Genomic DNA, 25,400 nt, shown 5'->3' on the forward strand with positions numbered 1-25,400 from the left:
GGTTGTATTTCCTCGGAGTCTCCTTGTTTGTGTGGGGATGTGCTTCTTATTATTTCATTTCTTTATGAGGTATGGTTACTGTTGTGAGAGTTGTGAGATGAACTAAACTACGTAAAGAAAAATCAGGTATAAAGGTACATGCACCGAATGCACCACTGTATCAATGAATCAGGCTATGTAAATCAACAGGGAAATCTCAGCCGTAAATGACATCCGAAATGGGGGTCAAAAGCCAGGAAACGAAGTATTAAGGATCTGGTATGTAAAGGGACAGGGAAAAGGGTATCGATGTAAAACCAGATGACGCAAGCAATGTCGGACTCGACCTTGGTCACCATGCGCAATGAACCACAAGAAACGTGCAACCCAAGACAGCGAGCTAGATAATCAACAGGCGACAATGAACAACAACTAGTTCGGACATAAGAAACCCACCACAAGAATTGAATCAAATCGAACAGCACACGCAAACAAGACCTGAGACGGTCAGACAAGCAAAATCATAATCACACGCGAGAGAAGCAATCAAACCAACGACGCAGCAATGAAAATTCGGACCATTAGCCTCGATGAAGTGCCAAGACTTCCGCGTACGCCGGTCAACCACCCATCCGTTTGACGCCTTGTATGCAACAGGTCATGACATGCCAGAGAAGAAATGGAAGCCCGAGCGTCGAGCATCTAATTCATTTCCATCGCGTACTCATCCTCCTCCTTGAAACTCATGCCGGCGTGGCCCGAGCTACTCCAGTACTGAGCCTGCCCAGTGCCTCCGCCGTTGCTGCTGCCGCCGCTGGTGAACGGCGGGCTCAGGCTCTGGGGGCTCAAAGCCCCATTGCCCGCCACGGAGTCTCCAGCCATGTTGGTGTGTTTAGGCACCCGGAGTCCGCTTCCGGGCGCTCTGCTGTAACTGAACGACGTGGGATCGTTCTTCTCCAGCGCATCCAAGATCTCGGTCCGCATCCGCTTTTCCTCTTCGGTTTGTTCAAACGGCCAGGTGCCTCCAAGGCTGCTGATCAATTCCGCCAGCTCCGACTCCTGCTGGAGCTTGACATGCAGGGCCCACATCAGGTCACGCATCCAGCCGACGGCGCCGTTGAGGATATCGCCTTTGTTCGGACCCTTCTCCTTCTCCTCGATTGGCAGGCCCATGGTGATGTTACCAGCGGTGGCCCGACGGCCATTACCCCCGGCCAGCAGAGACGTGGCAGCATTCGACGGGGCGCCAGTGGCAGACATTGCAGTGTTGTTCACCAGCTGCTTCCGGACTTTGTCGTCCTCGAGGCGATGCTGGGGAACCAGGTGCGAGAGATCCTGGATGCGCTCGTTGATGTTGTCGCGCCGGCGGCGCTCAACCAGGTTGTGGGAGGCCCGACGACGGCGTCGCTTCGCCTCCTGGGACTCCAAATCCTGGGCACTGCCGGGCATGTGCGCATCCACCTTGGCCGGCAAGGAAGCATGCTTGCCAGACTTGAGGATTTCGGAGATCCCGGCATGGTGCGAGGGGTGACCTGGAGAAGAGATAGGGGACTCCACAAACGAATGCGCACTGCCTGGCGTGCCGTCCCATTGGTTCGACAACGTCTTTTGGTGGCGGTGCTGGAGGCCTGTCCGGATGGGCTGAGTAGGGAAACTTCCGGACTCCGGGGTTCCGAGCGTCAATCCACCCAGGGCAGGGGTCTTGGGGGTCATCGGGCTGCGTGCATCGAGCGATGCGCGGTCGACCGCCTGCAAGCTAGGCCGGCCTTTCGAGCTGAGGTAGCTCTGTTCAAAATGGGATCCACCCTGGAGGTGAGAGCCAGGTTGTCCGGGTTGGCTCATGTTCCGGAAATGGTCATAATTAAATCCATGCATGAAAGGGCTGTGCATGGGAGCCCCATCCGGCGTATTGGAGTACATCTGAGACATCTGGCCCGGATGACTCATGGAGATCCCAGCGCTCGAGTGCTGGTCTTGCAGAAAATTCTGCTGCATGCCATTCTGTCCGTTAATCTCCAGATCCAACAGCTCGTCTGTATCGATGCCCGAATTCCCAAAATTGAAGTTCTGTTGTGATGTAAAGGGATACGACATGAATCCGCTGCCCTGCATGCTAAGGTCCGATGGGTCAACCCCTTCGTTAGGGTTGCCAAACTGGTTGGACACGGGGTACCCGGATTGTGACATCATGAGGAAATGTTGTTCACTGCTGTGTTCGTCAGGCTCGTTCTTGATGAAAATGCTCGTTTCTGCCATCTTGCAGCGAGTTCGAGCAAGCCCCCAAGCAGAGAGAGCCGACCGCGTCTTGGAGGGGAGTCTTACGATCCAAGATCGAACTCACGAAGGATTGTAGGATAAGGGGTCAAAGATGGCAGGACCCCAAGCTCAAGTCGGAGCGAAAGATGCTCCAAGGGTAAGCGCTTCGCCTCTCCGCGTTACGGTCAAGAGGTCAGGTAGTGGTCGGGAGTTGACAAGCGGTGAAGTAGACTCATCAACGAAATCCGGGCAGGTTGCGAGGGTGGCGAAGAGAGGATCTGACGGATCGAACAAGAGTTGGTTAGCCCTCCATCAAACAGGGAGACACTGAAGCAGCCACGAGCCACGGGAGTGAGTATTCAGGGAGGAGAAAACGGGGGGTGGCTCAGACCACCACAAATCAGGGAAGGTATCGGGTTACCAACCAGGAAGAGTACTGAGCAGATCTATCCAGTAAACAGAAACCGCGCTGTAGACGCCTCCTAGATAAGTGGACGGTACGATTGGTTCTAATGTTGAGAAAGGTTGGAGACAATGCGAGGGGTGTTCGCGATCGGATTTGACTGGTCGCGGCGGGCAAAGTTGCTGTGAAGGTGAGATTCGAAAGCGGACGCCTCGGAAAATGCCACTATCGTGGGCGGAGTCTGAGATCCAATAGGCCGCCTCGTCGATCCTCAACCGCACAGAGGAATACCCACTGTGCACAGAGTCCTGGTGTAAGCGACCGGAGCAGAGGAAAAGAAGTAGTGGAGAAAAGAAAAAGAAAAGACAAGAGAAGCGCAGAGAAGAGTAGAGTCAAAGGAGGGGACGGAGTTGCGTGGCCATAAGCGAGGCAAAAATAAAGGAGGGAAAAGGCGGCCAGATGGGGCCGCGGAGGCGATGGGCTGGAAGCGTGGAACAATGGGAGGAGAAAGTGGGAGTGGGAGAGGGGGAAAGACCAAGGGAAAGGGAAGCGATAAGAGCAGGCCGTGCCGGTGAGAATTAAGAGGGGAGAGTTGGAGCGTTGAGAACAATACCCGGGGTGGGGGAACAGCGTTGCTGGGCGATAATGATACGATCTGTCTGGGGTAGAGAGAAATCGATGGGAATAATGGGGGGGGAGGGGGAAGTGGAGGGGCGAGCGCTGGAGATTGGAGAGCGAGGAGACGGCAATTGATGATTGATTGATTGAAGGGCTGAAACAGGCACCGTGGGGGAGGCAAACACTTTCAACACCACCGCATGTGGCAGTGACAACGACGGTGTGCCCCCGGGCGGTCGGTAGTGGCAGTATGGACGGTGGAGATCGCATCGTTCATTTGCCCCGGAATCTGGCACCCGCTGCGATCCTGTCGGCCTCCCCGTGGTTTGCCCCCCTTCCCCGGCGCTGAGTGAGGAGTGATGGCGGGCATGGTGTTACTTGAGTGTGACGATAATGATGACGCTGGAAAGGTCCTCGCTCGTTCCCCCGTCTCTCGCTCTTCACCCTCCTTTCTCGCCGAGTACCGCCACCCCCCGCTTCTTGCCAACCGGGAAGATCTCTCCGGCTCGGGGTCCGTGAGACAAGAATGAGCCTTCCAAGGTTGCCCCGCGGTAACTCAACCACCCCTTGGGATGTCGGAGCAAATTGGAGTGTCCCATAGGCGCCCTCCCACTGACTTCCCGCGAACTGTTCGACCCTCGACCCGCGCCCAGTGGGTATCACCCTCCCCCGCCGCGAAAGCATGCAGGGGTTGGAGCCCAACGGCGCTGTGCTGCAACTGTCGCTTGTTCTCCCCCAAACAACAGCTCGGCTGAGGCCATGCCAACCCCGGCAGTCTCCTTGCCGGGCATCGCATCCTGGAGAAATGAGGAGTAACCCGTACCCCTCCTTTGCTCTCTTCCTCCGTGGCTGGGACGGGACAGTGCTCGGGCTCGCTTCTTCCTCACACGGGCATCCACTCCCCAATGCGACAGGGCTTTCGGGGGATATGATGAAGAACAATAACGGCCAAGGACAATGTGCGAAACAATGGAAAGGCTTGCTTACCGGATATCGATGTGTCAGGGTCTAGGTATGTCAAGTTCTATCTTTCTTCACGGACCTGCGACAAGAGGCATAAGCATAGGTCATATATTGTGAGTTGTAGTGGTGCGAACGGCGCAGTTGATGGCGCAAAGATCAGAGATAGCGAATCACAAAAGAAACAAGTGTCTCTTTGATGTAGAAGACGAAGACAGCGTCACTCTTGAGGCTCAAGCCGCGAGGCCAGGCAGAAGTGAAAAAGCAAAGAACAGGAGGAGTAACAATGGAAGCGCCCATGGGCAGCCTTATTTCAGCGGCAGGAGGGGCTTATATGGGAAAGTCACGATAGCCCGGGGCAAAGGAAACACAGGTATTTAGCTGTGATTACTTACTTGCGCCCTGTTCAGGGTAAGATGTCGCAGCCGGGAGGGGTTCGTGCTCAACAAGACACTGTACAGCAAGGTTATTAGGGACCGCCGTAAACAGGCAATTCGCGGGACTCCGTTCGGCGCCGCCGGCCGACACCTGGATAGGTTGAGCGCGCGCGAGAGAGAGGGGAGACTTACAAATGCAAAGTGGTATGATAGATAGTAGACCAAATCAGATCGAAGGAAACACAACCCTCCAGCCGGAAGGGACGAGGGGAATGGGAGACTTTAAAGACTCCCGCGGCGTTCTTCACAGCCTCTCATTTGATATATCACAGTCAAGGTCATGCAGGGCGTCGATCCTCAAATCGACGAGGCTTAACAAGCCCTCTACGGGGATTACGTGCGTAAACCTGTTCTGCAGCGGGAACAGTATGTAAGTAAATTGCAACGAGAATTGATAAATCCGCAGCAGAAAATAAAAAAAAAAATAAAGTGGCCTAAAAGAAAAGGATAAATTACAGAAGAATGACTACTAGATTAATTACCGTAAAGGAGGGAGGGAAGGCCAGTGGCGAGGAAGCTCAGCAGAGTGGAAGCTAAGTATGTGAACATGGAGGGGAGGGGTGAGGGAAGAAGAACGACCGCAATACACGCAGGAGAAAGGGGGCGTGTGGTTGGTGGAGGAGGGGGGGGGGCAGCGAGTCGAGACGGTCAGCGAGCATCGATCAAGGAGGGTAGCACCGTCCGGATGGAGGAGGATAACGACCATCCCAATCCCATGAGCAGCCAGGTACTACTATATTTGTCACCTGTCCCTTTTTTTGCCAGGAAACAACTTTCATGACTCACCCCGGGTCAGCCTCGGGGAGGGGATCCTTCATCGTTATCCGGTTTATTCTCCCTCAGCCCATCCTATTATCTCGTCGCGCCATCCCCTCCGTCCTATACTAAGTATGGCCGTTGTATCAAGTCGACGCGCTAAGAATCATTATCGCCGTCGGACTTACCACCCGACGTCTGCGATAGGAGCACCGGGTCTACTCCTAGACTAGGATGTACTGGAACTAGTAATCCAGTATACTTCCCACGGATAGGAAACCCACCCGGGAATGTATCAGATGCCAGACTAGGCAAGCCCCAAGCATACCAGATCATTCACCCTGGTGGGCGGACTAGTGACCATGGAGCGTGAGATTCGACAAAAATCATGGTTTATTATTATTCTTTTTTGATTTAAAAACAGAAACGATGACATCATAGCCTGCGAGTGAGGGGGGGAGACTCTAATTGTAAGAAACGTTTTGATGTGAGAAATTAGGACCGCCCGTGCTGGTAAGACAGGCACGTACTCCGTAGACCGCGCCAACCCGGGTATCGGGGAAGGAATGAATGATCGTGGCGGACCATGTGGAAGGGGGCCATAGTAGTTAGTAGCCATGAAGGAAATCGATCTCCTTCCCAATCCATTCAACTACGATGTACACTCACTACACCCCCGGGCTTCTGAATGATCAAGGTCGGGATCGCTGGACGCTAATAGGATCGACGAGCGGGACAGAACACCGACTTACCATGGAACACAATACGATGCCATCGTAGGTTTAGCGCCAGACGGATACCTGGACTCGTATCTCCTCCGTACCTCAGTCTCGCGTCGCGGTTCCTTGAAGGCAATAAACACTGCCCCATCATCTTTCAGAGATACGGTACGGTCAGGCAGCTTAGCTGTCAAAGCGCCCGTCCACGTCGAGGAGTACGAGGAGCAGGATGGAGCCGCCTGGTTGGGAAGCTCTGGCAGAAGCAGTCCGACTTCCAGAAAAGACAGCCCAGCGTCCGAGCGTCCTCCAGACTGGGGCTGACACAGACACAGAAGGCGGTCCGTGACACCGTGCAGCCTGTCGCTTCCCGAGAAGGAGTTTGCCCGTCTTTACCATCGCATTGATCTGATAGGCCTCCTCTCTAACTATGCGGTGGGGGTGGTCCCAACCCATGGCCTCTCCAACGCTGGCCTTGGTTTAATTTGAATCCTACTATTCCTCGTTTTTCCCTCCCCGCGGCGGCACTCCATTTCCCTCCGGTTTCCCGAGCAGTCTTGATCATGCAGCTCCTCAATATTTGATAGACGCGCACCGCGACCAGATTGCTACAGCCATTCCGTCATTCCCCTTCTCATGTCCATGATTTGAAATGCAAGCCCCCAGGAATGTGGGGGGGTAGGGAGAGCTTTCATCCAGCGAGTGGGAAAACAATTGCGCTGCTCTGGGAATGCTGTCAAAGTAGCTCACCAATCATCCCCGCGCATCAAATCAATCGGGCGTCCTGATAGACCGAAAACGGCCACCAGCAGAGATTAGACTGTCAACCCTGGTACGGGGTGCCGCAGACCCGATGGGTGGTATGTCACGATCCAACCAGATACACCAAGTACGGCCGACTGACTCGAATTCCTGCATCGGTCGTTATGTCGGCCTCCCCAACGGAAGATATCGTGGTATGCCACACCGCGTCGCCATCGCCCTCGATGATACCATCGTACATCGAGCTGCTGGTGGAATGACGGGAATGGATGACCGGGGTCAGGCCATCCGGTCGAATCTGCCAAATGCGGTATCCCAGATAAGCCGGTGTTGCCCTTAAAAAGTGGAAGCGCGAAAAATGAACAGCATTGGTTCCCGCAAATCGTGCCCGTCCCGTCCCGTCAAGGTTCGGAGGGCATGGCCGATATCCACGGTTACTGCAAGGGAGTCGCAGTACGTATCGGAGGGTGGGAGGCGATGGCAAGAGCTGTTTCGCCCCATGCTTCCCCACCGGTCTCTGTACGTGCAGCTGCTATAGGACCTAGGAGCTCTGAGCTACGAGCTACTGCTATCATGCAGGCTGAAAAGTTACGCTTTGCCCGGGAACCTGTGACGTTCCTCGTACCAGAACGGGTTCCTGTATATCTATCTTCAAGGTAAAGGAGCAAATTACCTAGTGCCGCATTCATTGCGCGCTGAGACATTGGATCCCCCTCGAACTTACTTCGCAGCAGAGGGCTAATGATCCCGCTGACAATCCCCCTTCTCTGGAGACTAGCGCTGGCTTAGTGCTGGGGGGAGATGAAAGCTCACAGCTGGAGTATCTATCGGAATGACATTGTAAATCACTCACATTTACTTTTGACTTTAGCCAGTCTTAGGCTGCTATGTACGTAATGTGTCTCGCCCTGGAGTTGCCTGATGCAACCCACCTAGGGGCCTCTCGGTCGTAACGAGTCTCCATGTGCAGATACACTATGAACGGATTGTATTGAGGTCCAAGTAGGCTTCTGCATCGACGGCTGCTCTAACCAGGATGGATTGGACTAGGAGACAAGCCAGCCGGAAGGGCTTCCAGAGCGCCACCGGTCCAACCAAGACTTCTCGGGTTCTCATTCGACAGGGCGAGAAGACAGCAGCAGAGGAGCCATGCACCTTCTCAATCTGAAGCAGGTTTTTGCTGGAGTCAGTCACCTACTAAGGGGGACTAGTGGTCGTCAGTAGGCAGCGTCTTGAGCTGTAGCTAGTGGTTAGGGATGTTTTGGCTGTTACCATACGCCCATACGGTCAGAACCGACGTGGTCAGCGGAACAGGCGCTAAACGGGTTTAACCCCATCATGGGCGGTGTGGTCCAACGCTCCAATGGTCTCAAGCACGGAGGGCAATGCTCAGGCGGCTAGCCAATCAAATGTATCCAGGCTGCCCGCCATGGCGCGGTCTCAAGCAGCCATTGGTGGAGCAACAGCTCAGCTGGGGTCACCAGCTCGCTTTGGGCTTAGTTCCATCACCCGGACACCGTCCCGGCGGATGAGGACGATGATTGGCTGCCGGGGCAGTCCACCCCAGCTTGCAGGAAGGAACGAACTCCCATTCCGACCTGCGATCCCGATGATGGGCGCTGCTGCTGGTGTTGGAAGAACATCACCTCCGATTTTATCACGACATCCGTGGGGAAAGTTCACCACCGCTCAACGGCGTTCTTCCTGGGAGCGATTCAACTTCGACGCAAGCCTGGTATGTAACCCTCCTGGAGCCTCCCGCCGTCTGGCCGGGGTGGTTTGGAGTCGGTCTCGTCTCCTACCTCCATCGCGAGCACCTGCTCACCCACACCCACACCCACACCTTCTCCCCCCTCCCCTCCCTTCTGCTTAGTCCCCCTCCCCCTCTTGTCTTTGCTCGACCTCCTTCTTCTCACCCCCTCAAGTCAGATGACGACTGGCTAATCTTGCAGCCTGTGTTGAGCCGATCTCTGTCTTGAAAATAGGGTGGCCCCAGCGTTACGCCATCCAGGATACTCGCAACCCTCATCCATCGTCATCGTCATCATCTTGCAGCGGGCTCCCCCCTCCTTCCCATTCTCCGGTCGGCGCAGCTCCTCACCTCGCCGGGTAATTGGCCTCTCGATCTCTACATTCCTTGCGCTTGGATGGGCGACTAACCCCGATTCTTCCTCGTGGGACAGGCTGGTCCTTTAGAAGCGTTACATCGGCCCTCGGAGATATTGTTTCAGTCTGCGCTACGGCCGCGAGTACTCGCAGCTGTCTCTCTCTAAGAATAGGCCGGCGGCGTCAGAGACGGATTGCCTCTTGGGGGGGGTGGTTACGATTGATAACACGACCTTTACGAATCGGGCAAGTGGGCGATCACAAGCTTATCAGCTTCACTCTGAGAGAAACCAGTGGACCACCAGCGGCCTAGGATTCTATTAGCGGGCTCTAGGTTTGTCCCGTGCCCAAGCTCCTCGGGAGTCTAGTCCGGTTGCGCAACAGTCATCTGGCCCGCTGTAGTTCGGTCCTATCACCGCCGATTGCTCGCTCCCCGTCGTCTCCCCCTCCTTCGCTGATATCTGCAGATCATCTGCACGCACATACTGGTTTCCGTCGTGCATAGTCCCTGCAGAGCCTTCCTCACCTTGTCACCGCAGTGTCGCTCCCCCAGTGGTCGACTGCCAGTGCACACTAACCCGGTAGCATCATTGTCTGCAGCCGAATCCGCTGCGTCCCTTCCACCCTCTTCCTCTCCACCGGGGTGTAACTAGGCCCGCCAGGCAAGCGAATCGCAGCCATGGCCTCGAATTCATTCCGTGATTCAGTCAACTCCCTGGGCTGGTCTCGAAGAGACCCCGATCTCCCGGCCCGCACCAACTCGTCCAACACCCCCATCCTATCACGGTTACAGTCTTGGAATCCATTTGGCCAAGGGGAGGGTTATCTGCAACTGCCCACTCACGAAGCTCCAGGAGCTCCCCTTCCCGCCGCAAGTCGCCGGGAGGAGGAAGATACTTTCTTTGCCTGTGAGTCCTCCGAACGCATGACCGACGCTCCGTCGAGACGCCGTCTTCCTTGATTTGCTGCACTGCCTGGTCCAGGTGACAGAGACTCAGTTCCTGCGTCTGGCCGGGTTTCACGGAAGCCCTAACAATGATGGATGATGTATTCTCCTGCCTGTCTATGTACGGGGCTATACTTGTCCATTTTCCTTTTCCTTTTTCTTTTTCCTATTTTTCCTTATTGATTTTCTTATTTTCCTCTATTCTTCCGCTTCTATGCATTTTCTATTTTTCTTTTCCGCGTTACTTCCTCCGGCATTAACTTTTGCCTAATGCTAATCATACTTTCCCTTTACAGTAAGTCGATGGGATCGGATGCTGATATTCATCGCATGCAACCTTGGCGCTGCCGTCTGTTTCCTTCTTTGCTTTTTTCTGTTTCCGGTGCTATCGCTCAAGCCCCGCAAGTTTGCCATCCTGTAAGTTGCTCTTCTGATCCTCTGGAACCCCAATACATCCCCTCCTTGACAACCCGGCGAGGCACGAGGCGGTGGAGTGCTTGTCATGCCCTCCTGGCTGAGGAGGATGTACCACGCATCTCCGATCCGGCTACATTCCAACGTCTGTGCTGAACCTCGTCACGCTTCACCCACATTGCTGGCCAAGAACTCTTACTGTGAATCTGTGGCTGACCGAACCGGTTTTCCCTCTGCAACAGATGGTCGGTTGGTTCCTTGCTCTTTCTGCTATCATGGGCGGTCCTCATGGGACCCTGGGTCTACGCAAAACATCTGGTCTCGGGACCACGCCTGCCGTTTACGGCGGCCTATTTTGGCTCGATCGCCATGACCTTGTACTTTGCTATCGGAGTAAGTACCCCTGCTGCTTCGGTCCCTACCAGGTTTCCCAGGATCTCCCCTACCCGACCATGTCGAGGATGCCTGCACGACCTGCGCGCGCACCCCTGCGATCGCATCCCAACCTGTCGTTCGAGGATCTCGCATATGGGGTCGTGCGCGTACACTCGGAGCCTTCAGCCGACGATATGACATCATCATGCACACTCCTTCCCGGTCGTGGATATGATCTCTCACATCGTCCTGCAACAGTAGCAGGTTGAATGTGCATACGCTACTGTCGACCCCAGTCGGGCCCGTGCACGCAATGCAGGCAAGATAGCAGTCACTAACCTGTCTCACGTTCTCTAGCTCCATTCAACCCTCTTGACCCTCATCTCGTCGCTGTTTCAGCTCGCCGCCCTGCTCTGGTACCTGGTCAGCTACTTCCCCATGGGTAGCACTGGACTGCAATTCATGGGAAGATTCGGGGCTCAGCGTGTCACTGCGTGGATGACCAGCTGATGCGGTCGATGTCTCGATACAACCGGAGACCGGACTATCTCGCCTTGCCCTTTGACCGCGCATACAATGTATAATCCCGTTTTAAGTCCGTGGTCATCCCGATAGACGTGAGTGAGATGACAGGTATACGTTACCATTGTACAGTTTATACCTTGCTACATATAATACAACCCATTTCCATAGGATTATTGCATACCAGGTACGTCGGTGAGAACCGGAGGACCTCAGCAGGTGCAGGGTAGCCCTCTATCCGTAATATGGCTCAGTCGCATATGCCACTAGTTACAATATCGGGGTCCTAATCTCCTGTAGTCCTGGAATAGCAAGATATCGTGATGTCAGTGGAAGGCGGGATATGCTGCTATTAGCTTATTACACACGCTTGATCAAGGATGGTGAAAATAAGAGGTCTGGTTGATTGTGTAATCATATCTATGACACACTAAGCATCTACTTTCATTCCGATATCATTAATCATGACCCATCATCAGTCATTAATTTATTTCCAGCTCATCACCATTCCCACGGTTCCGTTCACCACCTTGACCCCTGGGATCTCGGCTTCCCAGAGACCAGTCTCGCCGCCTGAGCCGACTTCATGCCACCATTTCAGCAGGTCGTTGCTCTCTTTGGGCTTGACGTCGGGCGAGACGGTGCCCACGGTGACGTGCGGAGTTTCATTGGAGCATGGCCAATCAGCCTGATTCTGGTCTTCGGGGGGCATGATCCGCGCTACGAAGGCCATCAGACGGTTGTCCCAAACGAGACGCTCCAAACGCACGCGAGCCGGAGCCAGCGTGGGGGTGATGGTGGGATCAGACTCGGGTTTGCTCTTCATCTTATCAATGTACTGACGGACATAGCTGTCCCAGATGTCGGGAAAGTCTTTCTTCGAGGCGCGGTGGATCAGAGTCACATGGAATGCGCCCTGGATGCGTCGGCTGTTCGTTAACTGATTGTACAGGCGTGCTTTTTCCGGAGGCGTGGATTGGGGGAACAAAGATTGAAGGATGTTCTTCACCTCTGCTGCAGGCAGGGAGATGTTGAAGTACTCGATCTTCTTGGCCAGGTCTTCGGGTTCTGGTGCTGCAGGTACCGGGCTGCCGGTGATTTTGTTCTTGTTCTTTGGTTTCTGGGCCTGCTTTGCTGAGCCGTACTGATGGCTCAGATCCAACTGCACTTGGTAGTCGTTCATCGCCCAGTCAATAGCCTCATCAAGTTGCTGTGCTGTCGGCACCTCGGTCACGAGGTGAGGATAGAACGAGTGTAAAGCCTTTACTACCGTCTCCAGGTTCTCCCGCGAAGAGGCACCAACGTCGAGGTCAATCACTTCATCGAAATGGCAATCCGGCTCACGGTCGGTATCAACGGCCTCGAACCGGTTGAGGAAACCTTCCATGATTCCGATGATCTCCTCTGAGTTTTTGCTTCCTGCCCGGATGGTTTGGTGGTTGTCTCCACGGTCGAGGACGCGTTTCCGCGTCACCTCGCGGATTCCTGGAAGCAGTTGACCCTTGGGCTCGTGGACGTACTGAAGTGCGACAAAGCGAGCCCGGGAAATAACGACGGATACATCGTCTATAAGTTGCTGTCTTTCGCGCTTCATGTGGTTGTTCCGGTCCGCGATCACTACCGGGTGTAGGCCAAGGAGATTGGTGATGTCCAAGGCGAATTTCTTCGGTTTGCTCTTCTGCTTTGGGATGTTATCGTTCTGCACTTGCCCCCATCCAAACAACTTGGACAGAGCAAGAGACACCGTAGTCTTGCCACAGCCTAGTGAAGCGACGGGGACTAGAATCACATCCTTCGTCACTTCACTTCCGCCGTCGGCTTCCATTTGAATAATTTCCGATCCGTTGAGACCTCTCTCCTTCAAGAAGCCCTCTCGCATAGCAATAATTCCATGGTTTTGCTGGTAGAGATGCCCAAGGTGAGGGTTTTGAGCGAGCTGTCTCCGAGCATAATGCAAATACTCTTCCGTGATCTTCTTGTGTTTTCGAATATTCGGATATTTTCCGGAGATGACTGCCTTCGTACACTCGCGCCACTGCCTGTACATTAGGTAGGGCTCCTCGAACTTATACTTGAAGAACCAGTCCTGGTATGGGGGGCGTCCCTGAATGCCCATGTGGCATCGGACCACAAAGCCTTCAGTCTCCCGACCATCCCAGGTGCCTGTTTCAGCGCAATCATCGAGGAACCCCTTCACCTGGTCGAGATCATCGTATACGACGAAATTGGCCTTTTTGAAGCCCCATGCATCGGCGAATTTGTGTACCTCCGAGCTAGGCTGCGTGGCGAACTGGGGCACGTTGAAGTTGAGTCCATGCAGATAGATACCCGAAGCATTCTCGTCGTAAGCAAGAACATGCTCCTCAAAGGTATCGTCACATAGCTCCCCTACCGCCGTGACGTTCAGCCTGCGCAGCTCTCGTGCCAGATCCTTGACGGTTCTTCCGACAGAGCTAACATGGCGCTCGACCCAACGTTCACCGACCTGGGCATGGCTGAAGTTCATATCGTCCCGGACGCCCGTCGAATGTTTGCTGCAGACCAACAAGGTGCCATCTTCCAGGCCAGAGATGAAGATGATACATCCATTCTCCTTCACACTCAGCTCATAGGGACCCCGTGTGTTCATCTCCACGTTCCTCCACTTCGTTTCATTAACTTCATCCACATTGAAGAATTTGTCGTAACCGCGGACGGCAATCTCGTGGGTGCCATCCTTCCTTTGGGTGGTGAACAGTCCTCGAGCGTAGGTTGGAAGATCGCTGCGTTTGTAATCCCAGTCCATGAACTTCCACGAATGCACCTGGATCTTGTCTGCCTTTTCCACGTTGAAGGTAGACTTCTTGCACTTGAACGACTTCTTTCCCTGAGCAGTGCCTTTCTTGCTGGCGGCCTCCAGGCTGGCCACCAGCTGAGCGACTTCCTGCGCGTCCTGCTGCACCATTGCGACTCGTCGAGTGTCGCGTATTGTAAATCAGGCGGGGAATTGTAACGCTCGTGCGTGGAGGTACGTTAGCTGTAGAGAGGGTGCGAATGGTAAGGAAGAAGGTGATGGTGAAGATGGAGGGGCGAAGGAGAAGGCACGCGTCAAAGTCCGCTAAGGAAGGGAATCGCTCAGTGATGGATTCCCACAGGTTCGCTGAACCTTTAAAGTAAGGAGTCTTACCCCAACCGCCAATGGAGCCTTGTATGATAGGCGAGGAGTGGGAGAGGTTGAGTCACGTCAGCCTTGTCAGGGCCCAAAGGTTGGAGTTTCTTATCGAGCATGCGGGGCAGCCATCCTTCAAATGCGCTTTTTTTCCCGCCCGCGCCACTTCGACGGTTCCTCGATTTCCAGTTTGATTCTCTCCTGCTCTTCTTTGTCCACTACATCGCTTCTGGCATTTCTGTGTGACTCAAGGTATGGAGCTACGTGCCTCAGCCATCGGACACCGTCGGGACTGACTCATCTTTAGCTCCCAAGCCTTCGCGATGACTCAACCCAACCCGTACATTCTGGCCGCCGACAATCCGGGCGCCGTCCTGACGCTGTTGCAGTCCAACCCATCTATCGCATCCAACCAGGACGAGCATGGCTACTCACTACTCCATGCTGCGGCTTCCTACGGACATATCGATCTCCTGCGCGCCCTGGTGAAAGAATACAACGTTGACGTCAACCTGCTCGACGAGGATGGTGAAACCTGCTTGTTTGTGACGGAAACTCTCGACATCGCGAAATGTCTCGTGGAGGAGCTGGGTGTGGACTACAACAAGAGAAACGACGAGGGCTTCACGGCTTACGAGACCATCGAGAGTGATGACTCGTTTCCCGAGATTGCCGCTTACCTGCGGCAAGTCGCAGGCGTGCCAGCTCCGGCGGCCCAGGCGGCGGGCGATGCATTGAACCCGGCTCCGCCGTTGCCTCCGAATATCCACTTGAATCTGGGCACCATGTCGGAGCAAGAAGCGAACGCCGGAACTGACCAGGTTGACCCCGAGTTCAAACGGCGCATTGATGAGCTGGCCGCGCGGGAGGATTTCCACAGCGAAGCCACGCAAAACCAACTGCGCCAATTGGTCATGGATGCCATCTCAGGCTCCAACATCGACACTCAAGATCGGGATGTGCGGCGGAGAACGGACTGAGTAATATGTTGTAAATTCCGGTGCTCTGTGACCCCCTGACAGCAATGAATCTCATTCCGCCTGCTTGGTGTCGAAGCACTTCCCGAAGGCCGGGTGATCTCGCATCGAGTCGAGGCTAGGGTGGCAGCACCTACAGCTCGGATATACCCACCATGCTGCAGCATTGTACATGGTGCGGCCTCGACAGCAATGGCAGGAGAATAGGCCTCCGATTGGCACGATGGTAGCAGCTTGGTCAATCTGGCAGCACTCTCTGAGCGAGGGCACTAGACATGCGCCAAGTTTTGGAAAGAAGAGCATAATGCGCAGGGGTAGGGGCACGATGAGGTGCAATATTGCTTAAAGCTGATTTTTGGATACCATTGAACCCATTTACTATACCCGATTTGAAATCCCGACCTTTTTCTACAGCTGCTGGCCGTATACTCATCAACCCGTAGATCCATCCATCGTAGCCATGCTCTCACGTGATGCGCGGGCTTTCCCCGCATTTGAGCGTCACGGGGGCGTCGTTCTCGGCATCGCCCATCCATCCAATTGTTGCCTTGTCTTCAGGTACCTCTGGCTGTCGCTTACCCTTGCTCGGCCCTTCACCATGAACCCAGCACTTAACCCAGACACTCCTCCTCCCCCTCCCCCGAAGCCCAGCAGCCACGAAGCCAGTCGTCGGGGCACCCCTCAAATCAACCCATCACACCCGGGAACACCGCACCTGCAAGAAGGTCACTATGCTCAAGACCGATTGAACATGCATCCGGGCAACAAGTACTCCTCTCCCGGGGTGCCTAACCCCGGCTCTCAAAATGTTCTACCTAAGCCTCCCACAGTGGAAGAGGGCTGGCTCCCCAGCGGTGTGAAAGACAAATCGTACGGTTCCCGAATAACCACCACCTCTTTTCCGTCTCTCCAGGGCATAGCTAATATACCCGTGTTTCTCTACAGAACTGTAGATCTACAAACCATCCTCAAAGACCCTAACCTCATCTCCGCGCTATCCAGCCATCACCCATCTTACACGGCACATCAAGAGAACCTACAATCCCTCATCAAATACAACAAAGACCTCGCGAATCGCCTTCTAGAGCTCCAGTCTCATCTCACCGAGCTACGATCCACTTCCGAAACCCTTCTCCTAACACATCAGTCGCTCGAGGTCTCCTGGCGGAAGAAACAGTCGGAGATGGACGCTGCGCTGGCTCCGTGGTCGCCCAAGGCTTTGTATCAACGTCTTGCGGCTTCGATAGCCGAGCAGGAAGCTGTGTGTCGGGCGGTTGAGGAGAGCTTCCTGGAGGAGGAACATCATGGACGGGCTACTGAGAAAGAGGTTGGGGATTGGATTCGACGGGTAAGAGCGGAATCGGCCAAGTTGGCGGCGAGGAGAGAGGCCAAGGCTAGGTGGGATGAGGGGAGAGTTGGTGGGTGGAGGTGATTTTAGGTTTGTTTGGTAACTTGTGCATGCAGAGCATTGCTGACGTTTACTAGAAGGTCGCTATCACGGTTGCAGTTTTATACTGGCCGTCCCTACGTTTTTGCATGTCGCTGAAATATCCGGGGAATGGGAAAAGACAGACTAACGTAGATTCAAACGCCATCGCTCAACTCCATCAGGTTTGAAAACGCGCGGTACCATTCTAATCATTCATTCGGTATGGTCGAGCCATTTCGAGGTCGACATCTCGTGCTCTATTCTCTGCAGCGGATTTGTCTCCCACTGTGGCCCAGTTGTCGGCAGCAACATGGCTTGGGAGTCCGACCCCCATGAAGAACGCATGCTCGCGACTCCTTGCTCCCCATGCCCAGCCGGCCCCGCGCATGATGGGAAGCTGATACAGTCGGAAGCCAATCCACGCAAAGACCATTCCCATGACGGACCCGAATATGATATCAAATCCATGATGCCGGTAATCGAACCACCGGGATGCAGATATGAAAAAGGCCACTGCAATGGGCACAAAGGCAACGATGAGCATATAGACAGGCGGAGCGGCTCCCTGATTCCGGATGCTACCACGGTCCTGTCTGCGCAGATCCTGGCTGAAGGGCGAATACGCCAGGAACGGGAATCCGATAGAGAACTTAGCGCATAGCCAAAGAGCGAGATACATCAATCCCGCGAATGACACTATCACCAGTCAGACATGATCAAATCCACTCCCCTTTCCCTTAAGACCCTAAACCATTACCACTACCACTCACAAGAAGCATGCCCACTCGGAAAACTCGCAAACCCATCCTTCCTCACCTCATCCCCCGGATTCCGACAAACCTCCCACGTCACCATCGTAGGCGCCCCCGCAACCCTCCCCCCCAACCCCCCCACCGCAAATCCCCCCACCGCCGCAACATCCGGATCACACCGCGCCAACAGATCCGGCCTCGGCTTCCCATACAGATCCTTCAACCCTTGCGTCGCCAGATACGTCCCCGCCACTGCAATCCCCAGCCCCATCCATCCTACATTCCATTCCCATAGCTTGGTCCGCCAGTTTCCCCATCGAGTACTTGTATGGGTCCTCCGCGGGGTGAATAGACAGGCCACGAAGGCGATGATTATCGCTGGGGCTATTACGGAGACGACGGCTAGGACGGCCGTTGAGACGGTGTCTTTTTTCTTGTGCGGGAGGGAGATGTTGGCGTCGGTGAGGGAGAAGGGGTGGTGGTTTGGGGGGAGGGTGGAGAAGGCGTAGCCGGTTAGGGCGGTTCCGCTGGTTTTGATGGTTAGTTTGTGTTCCGTTGGGGGGTTGGATATGGGGAATACGTGCATGATTAGGATCCAGTCGATTAGGTAGGAGAGGATTAGGCGTTTGGGGATGTGTGTATGTGTTTTTGGTTCTGGTACTGCGTCTGGTGCTGTTGGTTGTTGTTGTGGTGGTGGAGTGGGATGGGAGGGTTTTGTAGAGGGGTGAGCCATTGTTCTTCGTGATGTGGTCGTGATGAAGATGATAATGTGCTGGTTAGAGGTTGAGTGTTGGTCTAGTTCGTGGTGGAGTCGTCTGTAGATGGGTACATGTGTATATAGTTCGCGGTTAGGAGAAAGGATGAAGCATGAACAATGAAAGGGACCAGGACAAGGATGATAGAATAGACATGATGTCTACGCTACCTGCCTACGATGTAAGTATGTATTGTGTATGGGCGGGAGGACTGGCAGGTGACCTAGTAGAATAAAGACCCTGGCGGAGGGTGGTGTAGGCAACCAAGTTGAAGAGGTGGTATGGTTTGAACTTTAACTCCGCCACGATGTCGAGTCCATCTACCTATTAGGCAACATCTACAGCAAGATGAATACGAGGTCGTAAGAAGCATATAGTATGGATGGTTCGTTGCATTTCATTCCTCATCTCGATTTATTATTATACACTGTAGGGTTGAGCTTCACAGAAGCTGCATTATTTCTTACCATCCAGATCGCTAAAGAACTCACGACCAAAGTCAGCGCTGCTGTCATTGAATCGGAGCTTGCGGTCGATGCTCCGGATCTTCTTCACATCTTCTGCATCGAGCTTGAAGTCACCCTCGAGGTTGGCCTTGATGCGAGATGGGGTCTTCGACTTGGGAAGCACCGAATGACCTTCTGTGACACCCCAGGCTGTAGGGAGTTAGCTTCCCTCTTTTTTCTGCAATGGGTAGGGAGGGGATGGGGGTAATCGACGTACCGAGTGCTACCTGGGCGGAGCTCTTGTTGTACTTCTTGCCAATCTCGACCAGCACGGGATCATCAATCAGCTTGCCGATGGTACCCTCCCGGGAGTAGAGCTCGTTCTGGTTTCCGAAGGGGGAGTAGTGGGTGACATGGATGCCCTTGGACTTGTGCCAGTCGGCAAAGTCACGCTGTTGGAGCCAGGGGTGGCTTTCGAGCTGGTGGACTGCGGGGACAACAGTGGTGTTCGCGAGCAGACGTTCCATTTCCGCTTTGGAGAAGTTGGATACGCCAATTGCTTTGACCTTGCCGGTATCGAGGAGCTTCTCTAGGCCTTTGTATGTCTATCAGAGCCTTTATGTTAGTGCCCGTCATTAGGTTCAGCTGGTGGAATGTGAGACATACATCAACATAGTCAATGTCCTGTAGAGCTGGCTTGTCACCATCCTTCGGGAACTGCTCAGTTCCTCGCTTAAAGGCGACAGGCCAATGGATCAAGAACAGATCAATGTAGTCCAAGTCGAGATCATTGAGCGAATCCTGAAGGGCCTGAGCCACATCATCGGGGTGATGCTTGTTGTTCCAGAGCTTAGTGGTAATGAACAGCTGGTCGCGAGGCACGCCGGCCTTCTTGATCGCCTTTCCGACAGCCGGTTCGGTACCGTATCTGCCGTCGGACATCAGCACACCGGTGTGGCCAGAATAGTCGAGGATGCAAACTCACATTCTGGCCGTGTCAATGTGACGATAACCCGCCTTGATGGCTTCAACGACCGCCTGTTCCTGCGCTTCTGCGTCCTGCCAAGTTCCGAACCCAATGGCTGGGATCTCTGCACCGGTGTTGAGCTTGAATGTGGTCGGCATTGTGAAGAATTGAAGGTAATTGAAGTGGTGTCAATTGATGTTTTGTTCTGGGAAACAACTCCCAGCTGGGACGGGCACCCCATTTATAGCCATCTTGGGACGAAGTATGGTGTGACAGGGACTGGTGTGGTGAATGCAGGATGTAGAACCGGAGTCGACGTCAAATTGACGCAGATCGGAGCCTGGCTATGACGTTTCCAGCCGGACCCACTAGAGCTCCGATCCAGGGCTGATGAGCGACAAAGCTTATTGCTGCAGACACAGGGTCTCCAGGGTCCTCCAGGGTCCTCTAGGGTTTCTGGACGATTCGATGCATAAAGGGCTTGTGGCAGAGATGTGCACAAAGGTTACTTTGTGGGTTGGGTCAAACAGGGCCATTATCACAGCGGTGGGCAACTACAATGTATAACAAAAAAACAATGAAGATCATGCTGTTTATAGTGTAGAACACCGAAATAGATTGATTTCACTGGTATCCCTGAAAACTCAAGAAATTACTGGGTAAGTACTCAATCTCATCGTAATGATGTTGACTGAACATTCTAGCCAATGCGCATTTGAGGATTGGCTTCCAGATAAAGGACTTCCTGTCATCCTTATGTTTAGGGCTCTCACAACATCAACTGTGGCTTTCGGCCTTTAATTACGCCCACGTCTTCCCTTCATCTGCTCGCGTCGACTGCTCCTTTGCTCGTGTGGCTTGAGTCCCTGCTCACGTAGCTTGTTCCCCTGCTCGTGCAGCTTGTTCTTCTGCCCACGTCGTCCCCTTCTCTCCTTGCGTAATCTGTTCTCCTGCTCGCGCAACTTGATCCCCTGCTCGCGTATCTTGTTTTCCTGTTCGCGTAGCTTAGTTTTCACCAAGGTAGCGAGTACCTCAGATCCAAAGTCCGGAAATTGAGTTGTGAGCTCAAGAAATTTCTTCCGCTCTATAAGCTCAACAATACAGTCGATTGAGGTATCCACCAAGACACCGCGCAGCTCCGATTTAGCGCCAAGTTCTAGGGTCAGTACATCTTCCAGTATATCGATAAACGCAACACTTCTCCTATAGACCCGTGCCCAATGACCGAGTTTCTCTGCGGCTAAGGACATCAACGAGGGGATGCCATATTTTTCGGCGGTTAGATAGACCTGGATATTATTCTGAGGAACCTGGATAGCGATCGGACACCTCTGAAAGCGCTCTGAAGCCCGGTCAGGTCCGTAAACCATCCCTTCTTTGGGATTAACCCACTCCGCCTCGAACCCATCGTCGTCGTAGTCTTGGGTATAGAGATATTGAAGAACGCGATGAATTGTTGGAGGGTGATCATTAGGTAAGTCAAGAACCCATTGACCCGGTTTCTGTACTATTGGTCAGTAGGCGAATCTAAGACGTGCTTTGCAGCTGTAAGCGACTCACGTTGAAACAAGCACTTATGGCCACTCCAAGGTGATGCCACTGGAGGCAGATGATGAAACGATGCACTTTGTAGATGTAAGGACCGCAGGTTATAGTCAGGTCTGAGTCTTTTCCGCTCCAGAACAAGTCTCCCACGGCCTTCTGGAAGTTCTCGTGACGTAGGGGGTGCCCAACAGTGGACATCTTGACCGGTAAACGCCAGACGTCTGCCTTGCTGGTATTTGAAGTCAAATAGGCAGTTGCTGCAGTAAATCAACCTATCTGCTTGAGTACGGAGAGAAAACAAGAAATAAGCAGAGGCTCAGGATGCATTTAATATAGCCATTCTCGATTGTTTGATACAGAAAAGCCGGCAACTGCCCGGGGCAGGAAAGTTCCGTATGCAAGCATCTGGTGCAGTCTGTCCAGATCAAACTCTATGGCGCCTAACTTAGCGCCTAGGTAGTATTGAACGATATATCATCTTCATCAGCCTGACACCTCCAATAAAGAAGTTCATTGTCTCTGGCCCTTCTGTCGGCAAAATCAGAATAGGTAAGTTGAGTGGAGCGGAAGAACGGAAGGTTCCATTGAACACTCTGCTGTTGCTGCTGCTGCGAAACACGCCTCTCTGCGGTCAGCATTGTCCTCGAATTGCAACTATATTGGCCGTCATCTGGTGTGTCTGCCTTGTAGATGGATGCCGCTGCCGTGGTGCAGTGGGTCCTCAAGCTCCGGGCAAAGGTGTTTGTCTCCCGGCCAAACAACACACTTGGAGATTTTCGCTTGCCGTGGTGCCAGCTTCCGACCTATAAAAGCTCGGCGCAACCCACAAGAATTTTTTTCTCAACTTGCCCAAGCTTGCAACCGCAACAACATGCATTCGCCGAACACCCAACTTTATGTTGGGCTGCTGGGTATGCTCAGCACAATCAAAGCTTTTGATTGTGTCTGGGCATACTTTCTGATATCCTAATTCCGTCTGATGATGACGCAAAATCTTTGGATACCACCCACACATGATTGCTAAAAGGTAGGCGAGCACTGATGCGCATTTCTTTGTCACCCTTTTGTATGATGACCCTATGACACGCTTTAAGGCATTCCTCAAACTTAATCACCATGTGGAATTCGTGTTTTAACTCAAGTTTCAGCCTTGTCTGACAAAACCATTTTCATTTAAATGCTTCAATCAGCTTGTGGTGACCAACGCTAACATGCTATTGATAGGTACATATTATCTTTCCCATCTCCTATGCCTTTGTTGGCCGCCTCGATGAAGATACTTTGAACGAACGGGCGGACAGAACGTGTACACCTACCCGCATCCATCAAAAGCAGAGCGTACAAACTCTGCGGGTGTTGGGGAAGTGTATAACTAGTTGAGAACTCGTCACCTGAGCTTTCAGCAATTGTTCAGCAGTTTCCAGAATCTGTCGATTGCAAGTCATACTAACAAGTTATGACAGGTACTGTCACTCTTGATTTCCCTTGCTTTGGTACATCCCAAGTCAACATCACATGATGAACACATTTATTCACACTGTTTGATCTGTGCACTCTGTGTATGGAAATGAACTTTTAACACAAAAATCTGATTTAATGAGGTTGGTAGCTGCTCTGTCCAGATTGAATAGTTCTCATGCTAACTGCTTCCTAGCCTGACTTCGTTGACATCTTAATGCTTGAATCAATCATCGCATGTCTTGGATGTGTGGCTAATTCTGAATAAAGTTCTAGGAATGATACCCCTGTAGTTTCGATGTGACATTCCAAGTGTGAGTGCCACCTCTCCCAGATCCCTGGCTTTTGCATGATGAATTCTTAATTCGCTGTGTTCTTACCGAACCACCTTGACGAAACAAACAAGATTCACCTTGGAGAACTGAACTGTCATTCTCGAATGTTTATGCATGAATGTTTGCTTGTTCTGCTGCTAACATTCATTCTGCAGGTCACCATCTTATATATAATTTAATCAAATGAATTATGATCTCCAATTTTGCTTCCACATGTCCGTAATGCGTAGTCAACATCTCGTATCTTTAGTATATTCACTACTCGACAAACAAATTGTGTTTCTTATGCCAACCTTCCAAGCTTTCCTCCGGATACACATCGTATACCTGCTTCTTCCCTTCCGGCCACCGCACCCAGCCTGGTTTCGAGCTCTCCATGATGCAAACCAACTCATCCGGAACCGGCAGCTCGGTATCAATCGCCGAGGCAAAGGGATGGATCAGTTCTGGCCAATGGTGATCCCAGAGCCAGAGCATAGTGCTGCAATTGGAGCAAAAGTTCCGCTCCGATGAGCAGATCTCCTCATCTGGTGTGCCGCGAGCCTTGACCGCGGAATATTTCCTAACTCGGTCAGCTTGACCTGCACGATTTCACCTGACACATCAAGTCCTCTAATGGTTCGAAGAAAGGCTGAATACTGAAACAGTTGTTAAGATGACGTACTTGATCAAATCCTTCCCCTTCTTAATCTCCAGGCTATCGGCAATACCGCCCAGATTGACACAGCCGCTATATCCGCCTACCTTCCGGCAGATGCTGCAGGCGCAGACCTGGTAGGGCACTGGGGTGGATGATTCGAGGGTGAACTCGATGCTGCCGCATTGGCAGCTTCCGTCAAGCTTCCTTGATGTTGGTTAGCATGACGTGGTGTTGCGGTTTAGTGTTCTAAACCCAACAATTGTATGTGGAGACATACATCGGCATATTGATATACTCGATCGAAAGTCAGCTGAAAGGTGTCTTATCAAATTCCACACCCAACAAGGCAAAGCCGTGGTTATATACGATATCCGGAGCTGGGTGGGATGCAACGTCATTGGTATATAAGAGAGCATATCATGCAAACTCGGATCTTCTGGATCCATGAGGGGCTGGGTCTGACTCCGCCGATGCAAACTGGATTCGCGGCTGGGCTCGTATTGCAGCTGGTACCCCGTGCACTTATCGTACTATTTTTCCTGGGCATTCTGTATCCTATCATGGTCTCCCATACTTGTTTGCGCTGTGGTTGTCTCATCGCGGTTTCATACCCCGCACTATGCAACCACGGAACGAAACTATACTCAATTCTGCAGACATACGAGAAGACTCCGCTAAAAGACCATAGAATATATAAGAGTATGGCAATAGATAAATCAACTCCATTCGTGTAATATCGCCGTACGATCTCGTCCCACCCTCATAGATCACTGTGTTTGCTCTGTTTGTACCGTTTATCCCATTTGTCCTGTTTGTCTTATCGGACCGCTCGCCGTGTCGTTTTTCAGCAACTATCAATTCCCCGACTATCAGATACAGAGCACGAATATCGGCCCAGTCGATCTGTATCTTCTTTCCCGATCAATTAATCCCGTCGCATACATCTATCATTCAATATGGGTTTCGGAGCTCCCGGTGGTGGCGCCGTACCTATCAAGCCTACGCCGTGAGTTACACCGTCCAATCTGGGATATGCCTACAGGCACCGGACAATCGCAGAGAAACAAGCCAAACTAACAATTGTCTGATGATCTAGTCCTGAGCGTGGTAGCTTTCCCCTCGATCATGATGGTAATTCTCCCTTACGCTAGTTCGCGAATCAGCCATACTCCAGCAGCATTATGAGCCGTTGCGCGAACTCTCAGCCCACCTATCGACACGAACAAGAACTAACATGATATCCTACCGTCGAACAGGCGAATGCAAGCACATCATCAGCAGCTATCTCAAATGCCTGAAATCGCAACGCGGCGTGAATGACGAGGAGTGTCGGAAACTCGCCAAGTCGTATTTGTCGTGTCGGATGGATCAGTATGTCTCTTTACCAATCACGGTATTTCTTCGATGGGAATATGGCTAATGTATGCTATGATGTTAGTAACCTCATGGCGCCGGACGACTTTAAGAACCTCGGGTTGGTCTTTGCACAGGACAAGGGGGCTTCGAGTGGGTCTGCTGAGAATGCGGAGAAGAAAGCATAGGTGGATTTGCTTGCAGGGTATGGCTCAGAGCTGTATGATATACTGGGATGTCTGTATAAATAGGGTGTTTGGGTGATGATTGATGATAGATCTCCGTTTCTGGCGTTGGGATGGTTGTTCTGTATATACTGTATCATACCTGGCTATGGGCAATATT

The 25,400-nt window shown here is 52.8% G+C and overlaps 11 protein-coding genes across 11 annotated transcripts; 4 read left to right on the plus strand and 7 right to left on the minus strand.

Annotated features, from left to right (window-relative positions):
- Positions 1–469: 469 nt before the first annotated feature.
- BO80DRAFT_105686 (basic helix-loop-helix domain-containing protein) lies at positions 470–2,445 on the minus strand. Its single transcript, XM_025713370.1, has 3 exons — positions 2,321–2,445; positions 559–2,188; positions 470–477 (listed from the first exon to the last, which is right to left on the minus strand). Exon 2 carries the CDS (start codon positions 2,167–2,169, stop codon positions 682–684), a length of 1,488 nt encoding a protein of 495 aa, XP_025574658.1. The 5' UTR covers positions 2,170–2,188; positions 2,321–2,445; the 3' UTR covers positions 470–477; positions 559–681.
- Positions 2,409–3,732, minus strand: BO80DRAFT_105881 (uncharacterized protein). The gene is made up of 3 exons (XM_025713371.1): positions 3,252–3,732; positions 2,657–2,932; positions 2,409–2,513 (listed from the first exon to the last, which is right to left on the minus strand). Coding segments are annotated over exons 1-3 (552 nt in total). The 5' UTR covers positions 3,527–3,732; the 3' UTR covers positions 2,409–2,512.
- A 5,604-nt stretch (positions 3,733–9,336) lies between these two features.
- On the plus strand, positions 9,337–11,444 carry BO80DRAFT_106112 (putative Golgi traffic protein SFT2). Its single transcript, XM_025713372.1, has 4 exons — positions 9,337–9,901; positions 10,236–10,356; positions 10,596–10,746; positions 11,086–11,444. Exons 1-4 carry the CDS (start codon positions 9,673–9,675, stop codon positions 11,236–11,238), a joined length of 654 nt encoding a protein of 217 aa, XP_025574660.1. The 5' UTR covers positions 9,337–9,672; the 3' UTR covers positions 11,239–11,444.
- A 189-nt stretch (positions 11,445–11,633) lies between these two features.
- BO80DRAFT_425832 (tRNA ligase) lies at positions 11,634–14,638 on the minus strand. Its single transcript, XM_025719615.1, has one exon. It carries the CDS (start codon positions 14,192–14,194, stop codon positions 11,738–11,740), a length of 2,457 nt encoding a protein of 818 aa, XP_025574661.1. The 5' UTR covers positions 14,195–14,638; the 3' UTR covers positions 11,634–11,737.
- BO80DRAFT_425833 (ankyrin repeat protein) lies at positions 14,532–15,775 on the plus strand. Its single transcript, XM_025719616.1, has 2 exons — positions 14,532–14,650; positions 14,706–15,775. Exon 2 carries the CDS (start codon positions 14,722–14,724, stop codon positions 15,376–15,378), a length of 657 nt encoding a protein of 218 aa, XP_025574662.1. The 5' UTR covers positions 14,532–14,650; positions 14,706–14,721; the 3' UTR covers positions 15,379–15,775.
- A 198-nt stretch (positions 15,776–15,973) lies between these two features.
- On the plus strand, positions 15,974–16,807 carry BO80DRAFT_357259 (vacuolar protein sorting family 37 protein; the record flags this gene model as incomplete). Its single annotated transcript, XM_025715829.1, has 2 exons — positions 15,974–16,245; positions 16,321–16,807. The coding sequence occupies 2 exons, from the start codon at positions 15,974–15,976 to the stop codon at positions 16,805–16,807; spliced, it is 759 nt and encodes a 252-aa protein (XP_025574663.1).
- On the minus strand, positions 16,804–18,514 carry BO80DRAFT_383652 (phosphatase PAP2 family protein). The gene is made up of 4 exons (XM_025716923.1): positions 18,141–18,514; positions 17,918–18,083; positions 17,575–17,851; positions 16,804–17,500 (listed from the first exon to the last, which is right to left on the minus strand). Exons 1-4 carry the CDS (start codon positions 18,287–18,289, stop codon positions 17,010–17,012), a joined length of 1,083 nt encoding a protein of 360 aa, XP_025574664.1. The 5' UTR covers positions 18,290–18,514; the 3' UTR covers positions 16,804–17,009.
- Positions 18,515–18,691: 177 nt separating this feature from the next.
- On the minus strand, positions 18,692–19,926 carry BO80DRAFT_425839 (aldo/keto reductase). Its single transcript, XM_025719617.1, has 4 exons — positions 19,743–19,926; positions 19,424–19,685; positions 19,035–19,362; positions 18,692–18,967 (listed from the first exon to the last, which is right to left on the minus strand). Exons 1-4 carry the CDS (start codon positions 19,880–19,882, stop codon positions 18,768–18,770), a joined length of 930 nt encoding a protein of 309 aa, XP_025574665.1. The 5' UTR covers positions 19,883–19,926; the 3' UTR covers positions 18,692–18,767.
- Positions 19,927–20,453: 527 nt separating this feature from the next.
- On the minus strand, positions 20,454–21,942 carry BO80DRAFT_465475 (uncharacterized protein). Its single transcript, XM_025722718.1, has 2 exons — positions 21,285–21,942; positions 20,454–21,226 (listed from the first exon to the last, which is right to left on the minus strand). The coding sequence occupies exons 1-2, from the start codon at positions 21,465–21,467 to the stop codon at positions 20,522–20,524; spliced, it is 888 nt and encodes a 295-aa protein (XP_025574666.1). The 5' UTR covers positions 21,468–21,942; the 3' UTR covers positions 20,454–20,521.
- A 1,315-nt stretch (positions 21,943–23,257) lies between these two features.
- BO80DRAFT_383658 (GFA family protein) lies at positions 23,258–24,096 on the minus strand. Its single transcript, XM_025716924.1, has 3 exons — positions 23,980–24,096; positions 23,727–23,906; positions 23,258–23,624 (listed from the first exon to the last, which is right to left on the minus strand). The coding sequence occupies exons 1-3, from the start codon at positions 23,985–23,987 to the stop codon at positions 23,321–23,323; spliced, it is 492 nt and encodes a 163-aa protein (XP_025574667.1). The 5' UTR covers positions 23,988–24,096; the 3' UTR covers positions 23,258–23,320.
- Positions 24,097–24,565: 469 nt separating this feature from the next.
- Positions 24,566–25,395, plus strand: BO80DRAFT_425841 (coiled-coil-helix-coiled-coil-helix domain-containing protein). The gene is made up of 4 exons (XM_025719618.1): positions 24,566–24,708; positions 24,799–24,833; positions 24,959–25,073; positions 25,141–25,395. Exons 1-4 carry the CDS (start codon positions 24,659–24,661, stop codon positions 25,241–25,243), a joined length of 303 nt encoding a protein of 100 aa, XP_025574668.1. The 5' UTR covers positions 24,566–24,658; the 3' UTR covers positions 25,244–25,395.
- The last annotated feature ends 5 nt before the right edge of the window (positions 25,396–25,400 follow it).

This window comes from Aspergillus ibericus (genome assembly GCF_003184845.1).
Source record: "Aspergillus ibericus CBS 121593 unplaced genomic scaffold BO80scaffold_23, whole genome shotgun sequence".
Classification (NCBI taxonomy): domain Eukaryota; kingdom Fungi; phylum Ascomycota; class Eurotiomycetes; order Eurotiales; family Aspergillaceae; genus Aspergillus; species Aspergillus ibericus.

Excerpts from the sequence above, each read along its gene's own strand:
- BO80DRAFT_106112 (XM_025713372.1), top strand. The coding sequence starts at position 9,673 with ATGGCCTCGAATTCATTCCGTGATTCAGTCAACTCCCTGGGCTGGTCT. Across the intron at positions 9,902-10,235 it reads GGAAGATACTTTCTTTGCCT|TAAGTCGATGGGATCGGATG; the intron begins GTGAGTCCTCCG and ends TTCCCTTTACAG. Across the intron at positions 10,357-10,595 it reads CCCCGCAAGTTTGCCATCCT|ATGGTCGGTTGGTTCCTTGC; the intron begins GTAAGTTGCTCT and ends CCTCTGCAACAG.
- BO80DRAFT_425832 (XM_025719615.1), bottom strand. The coding sequence starts at position 14,194 with ATGGTGCAGCAGGACGCGCAGGAAGTCGCTCAGCTGGTGGCCAGCCTG.
- BO80DRAFT_425841 (XM_025719618.1), top strand. The coding sequence starts at position 24,659 with ATGGGTTTCGGAGCTCCCGGTGGTGGCGCCGTACCTATCAAGCCTACG. Across the intron at positions 24,709-24,798 it reads GTACCTATCAAGCCTACGCC|TCCTGAGCGTGGTAGCTTTC; the intron begins GTGAGTTACACC and ends CTGATGATCTAG. Across the intron at positions 24,834-24,958 it reads CTTTCCCCTCGATCATGATG|GCGAATGCAAGCACATCATC; the intron begins GTAATTCTCCCT and ends ACCGTCGAACAG.
- BO80DRAFT_425839 (XM_025719617.1), bottom strand. The coding sequence starts at position 19,882 with ATGCCGACCACATTCAAGCTCAACACCGGTGCAGAGATCCCAGCCATT. Across the intron at positions 19,686-19,742 it reads CACATTGACACGGCCAGAAT|ATACGGTACCGAACCGGCTG; the intron begins GTGAGTTTGCAT and ends GTCCGACGGCAG. Across the intron at positions 19,363-19,423 it reads AGGACATTGACTATGTTGAT|ACATACAAAGGCCTAGAGAA; the intron begins GTATGTCTCACA and ends AGGCTCTGATAG.
- BO80DRAFT_465475 (XM_025722718.1), bottom strand. The coding sequence starts at position 21,467 with ATGTCCACTGTTGGGCACCCCCTACGTCACGAGAACTTCCAGAAGGCC. Across the intron at positions 21,227-21,284 it reads CCATAAGTGCTTGTTTCAAC|AAACCGGGTCAATGGGTTCT; the intron begins GTGAGTCGCTTA and ends CCAATAGTACAG.
- BO80DRAFT_105881 (XM_025713371.1), bottom strand. The coding sequence starts at position 3,526 with ATGCGATCTCCACCGTCCATACTGCCACTACCGACCGCCCGGGGGCAC. Across the intron at positions 2,933-3,251 it reads ACGCTGTTCCCCCACCCCGG|TGGGTATTCCTCTGTGCGGT; the intron begins GTATTGTTCTCA and ends CTCTGTGCACAG.
- BO80DRAFT_425833 (XM_025719616.1), top strand. The coding sequence starts at position 14,722 with ATGACTCAACCCAACCCGTACATTCTGGCCGCCGACAATCCGGGCGCC.
- BO80DRAFT_383652 (XM_025716923.1), bottom strand. The coding sequence starts at position 18,289 with ATGGCTCACCCCTCTACAAAACCCTCCCATCCCACTCCACCACCACAA. Across the intron at positions 18,084-18,140 it reads ATCGACTGGATCCTAATCAT|CGGAACCGCCCTAACCGGCT; the intron begins GCACGTATTCCC and ends CATCAAAACCAG. Across the intron at positions 17,501-17,574 it reads TCCGAGTGGGCATGCTTCTT|TGTCATTCGCGGGATTGATG; the intron begins GTGAGTGGTAGT and ends GACTGGTGATAG.
- BO80DRAFT_383658 (XM_025716924.1), bottom strand. Across the intron at positions 23,625-23,726 it reads AAGGGGAAGGATTTGATCAA|GAAATATTCCGCGGTCAAGG; the intron begins GTACGTCATCTT and ends TGACCGAGTTAG.
- BO80DRAFT_105686 (XM_025713370.1), bottom strand. The coding sequence starts at position 2,169 with ATGATGTCACAATCCGGGTACCCCGTGTCCAACCAGTTTGGCAACCCT.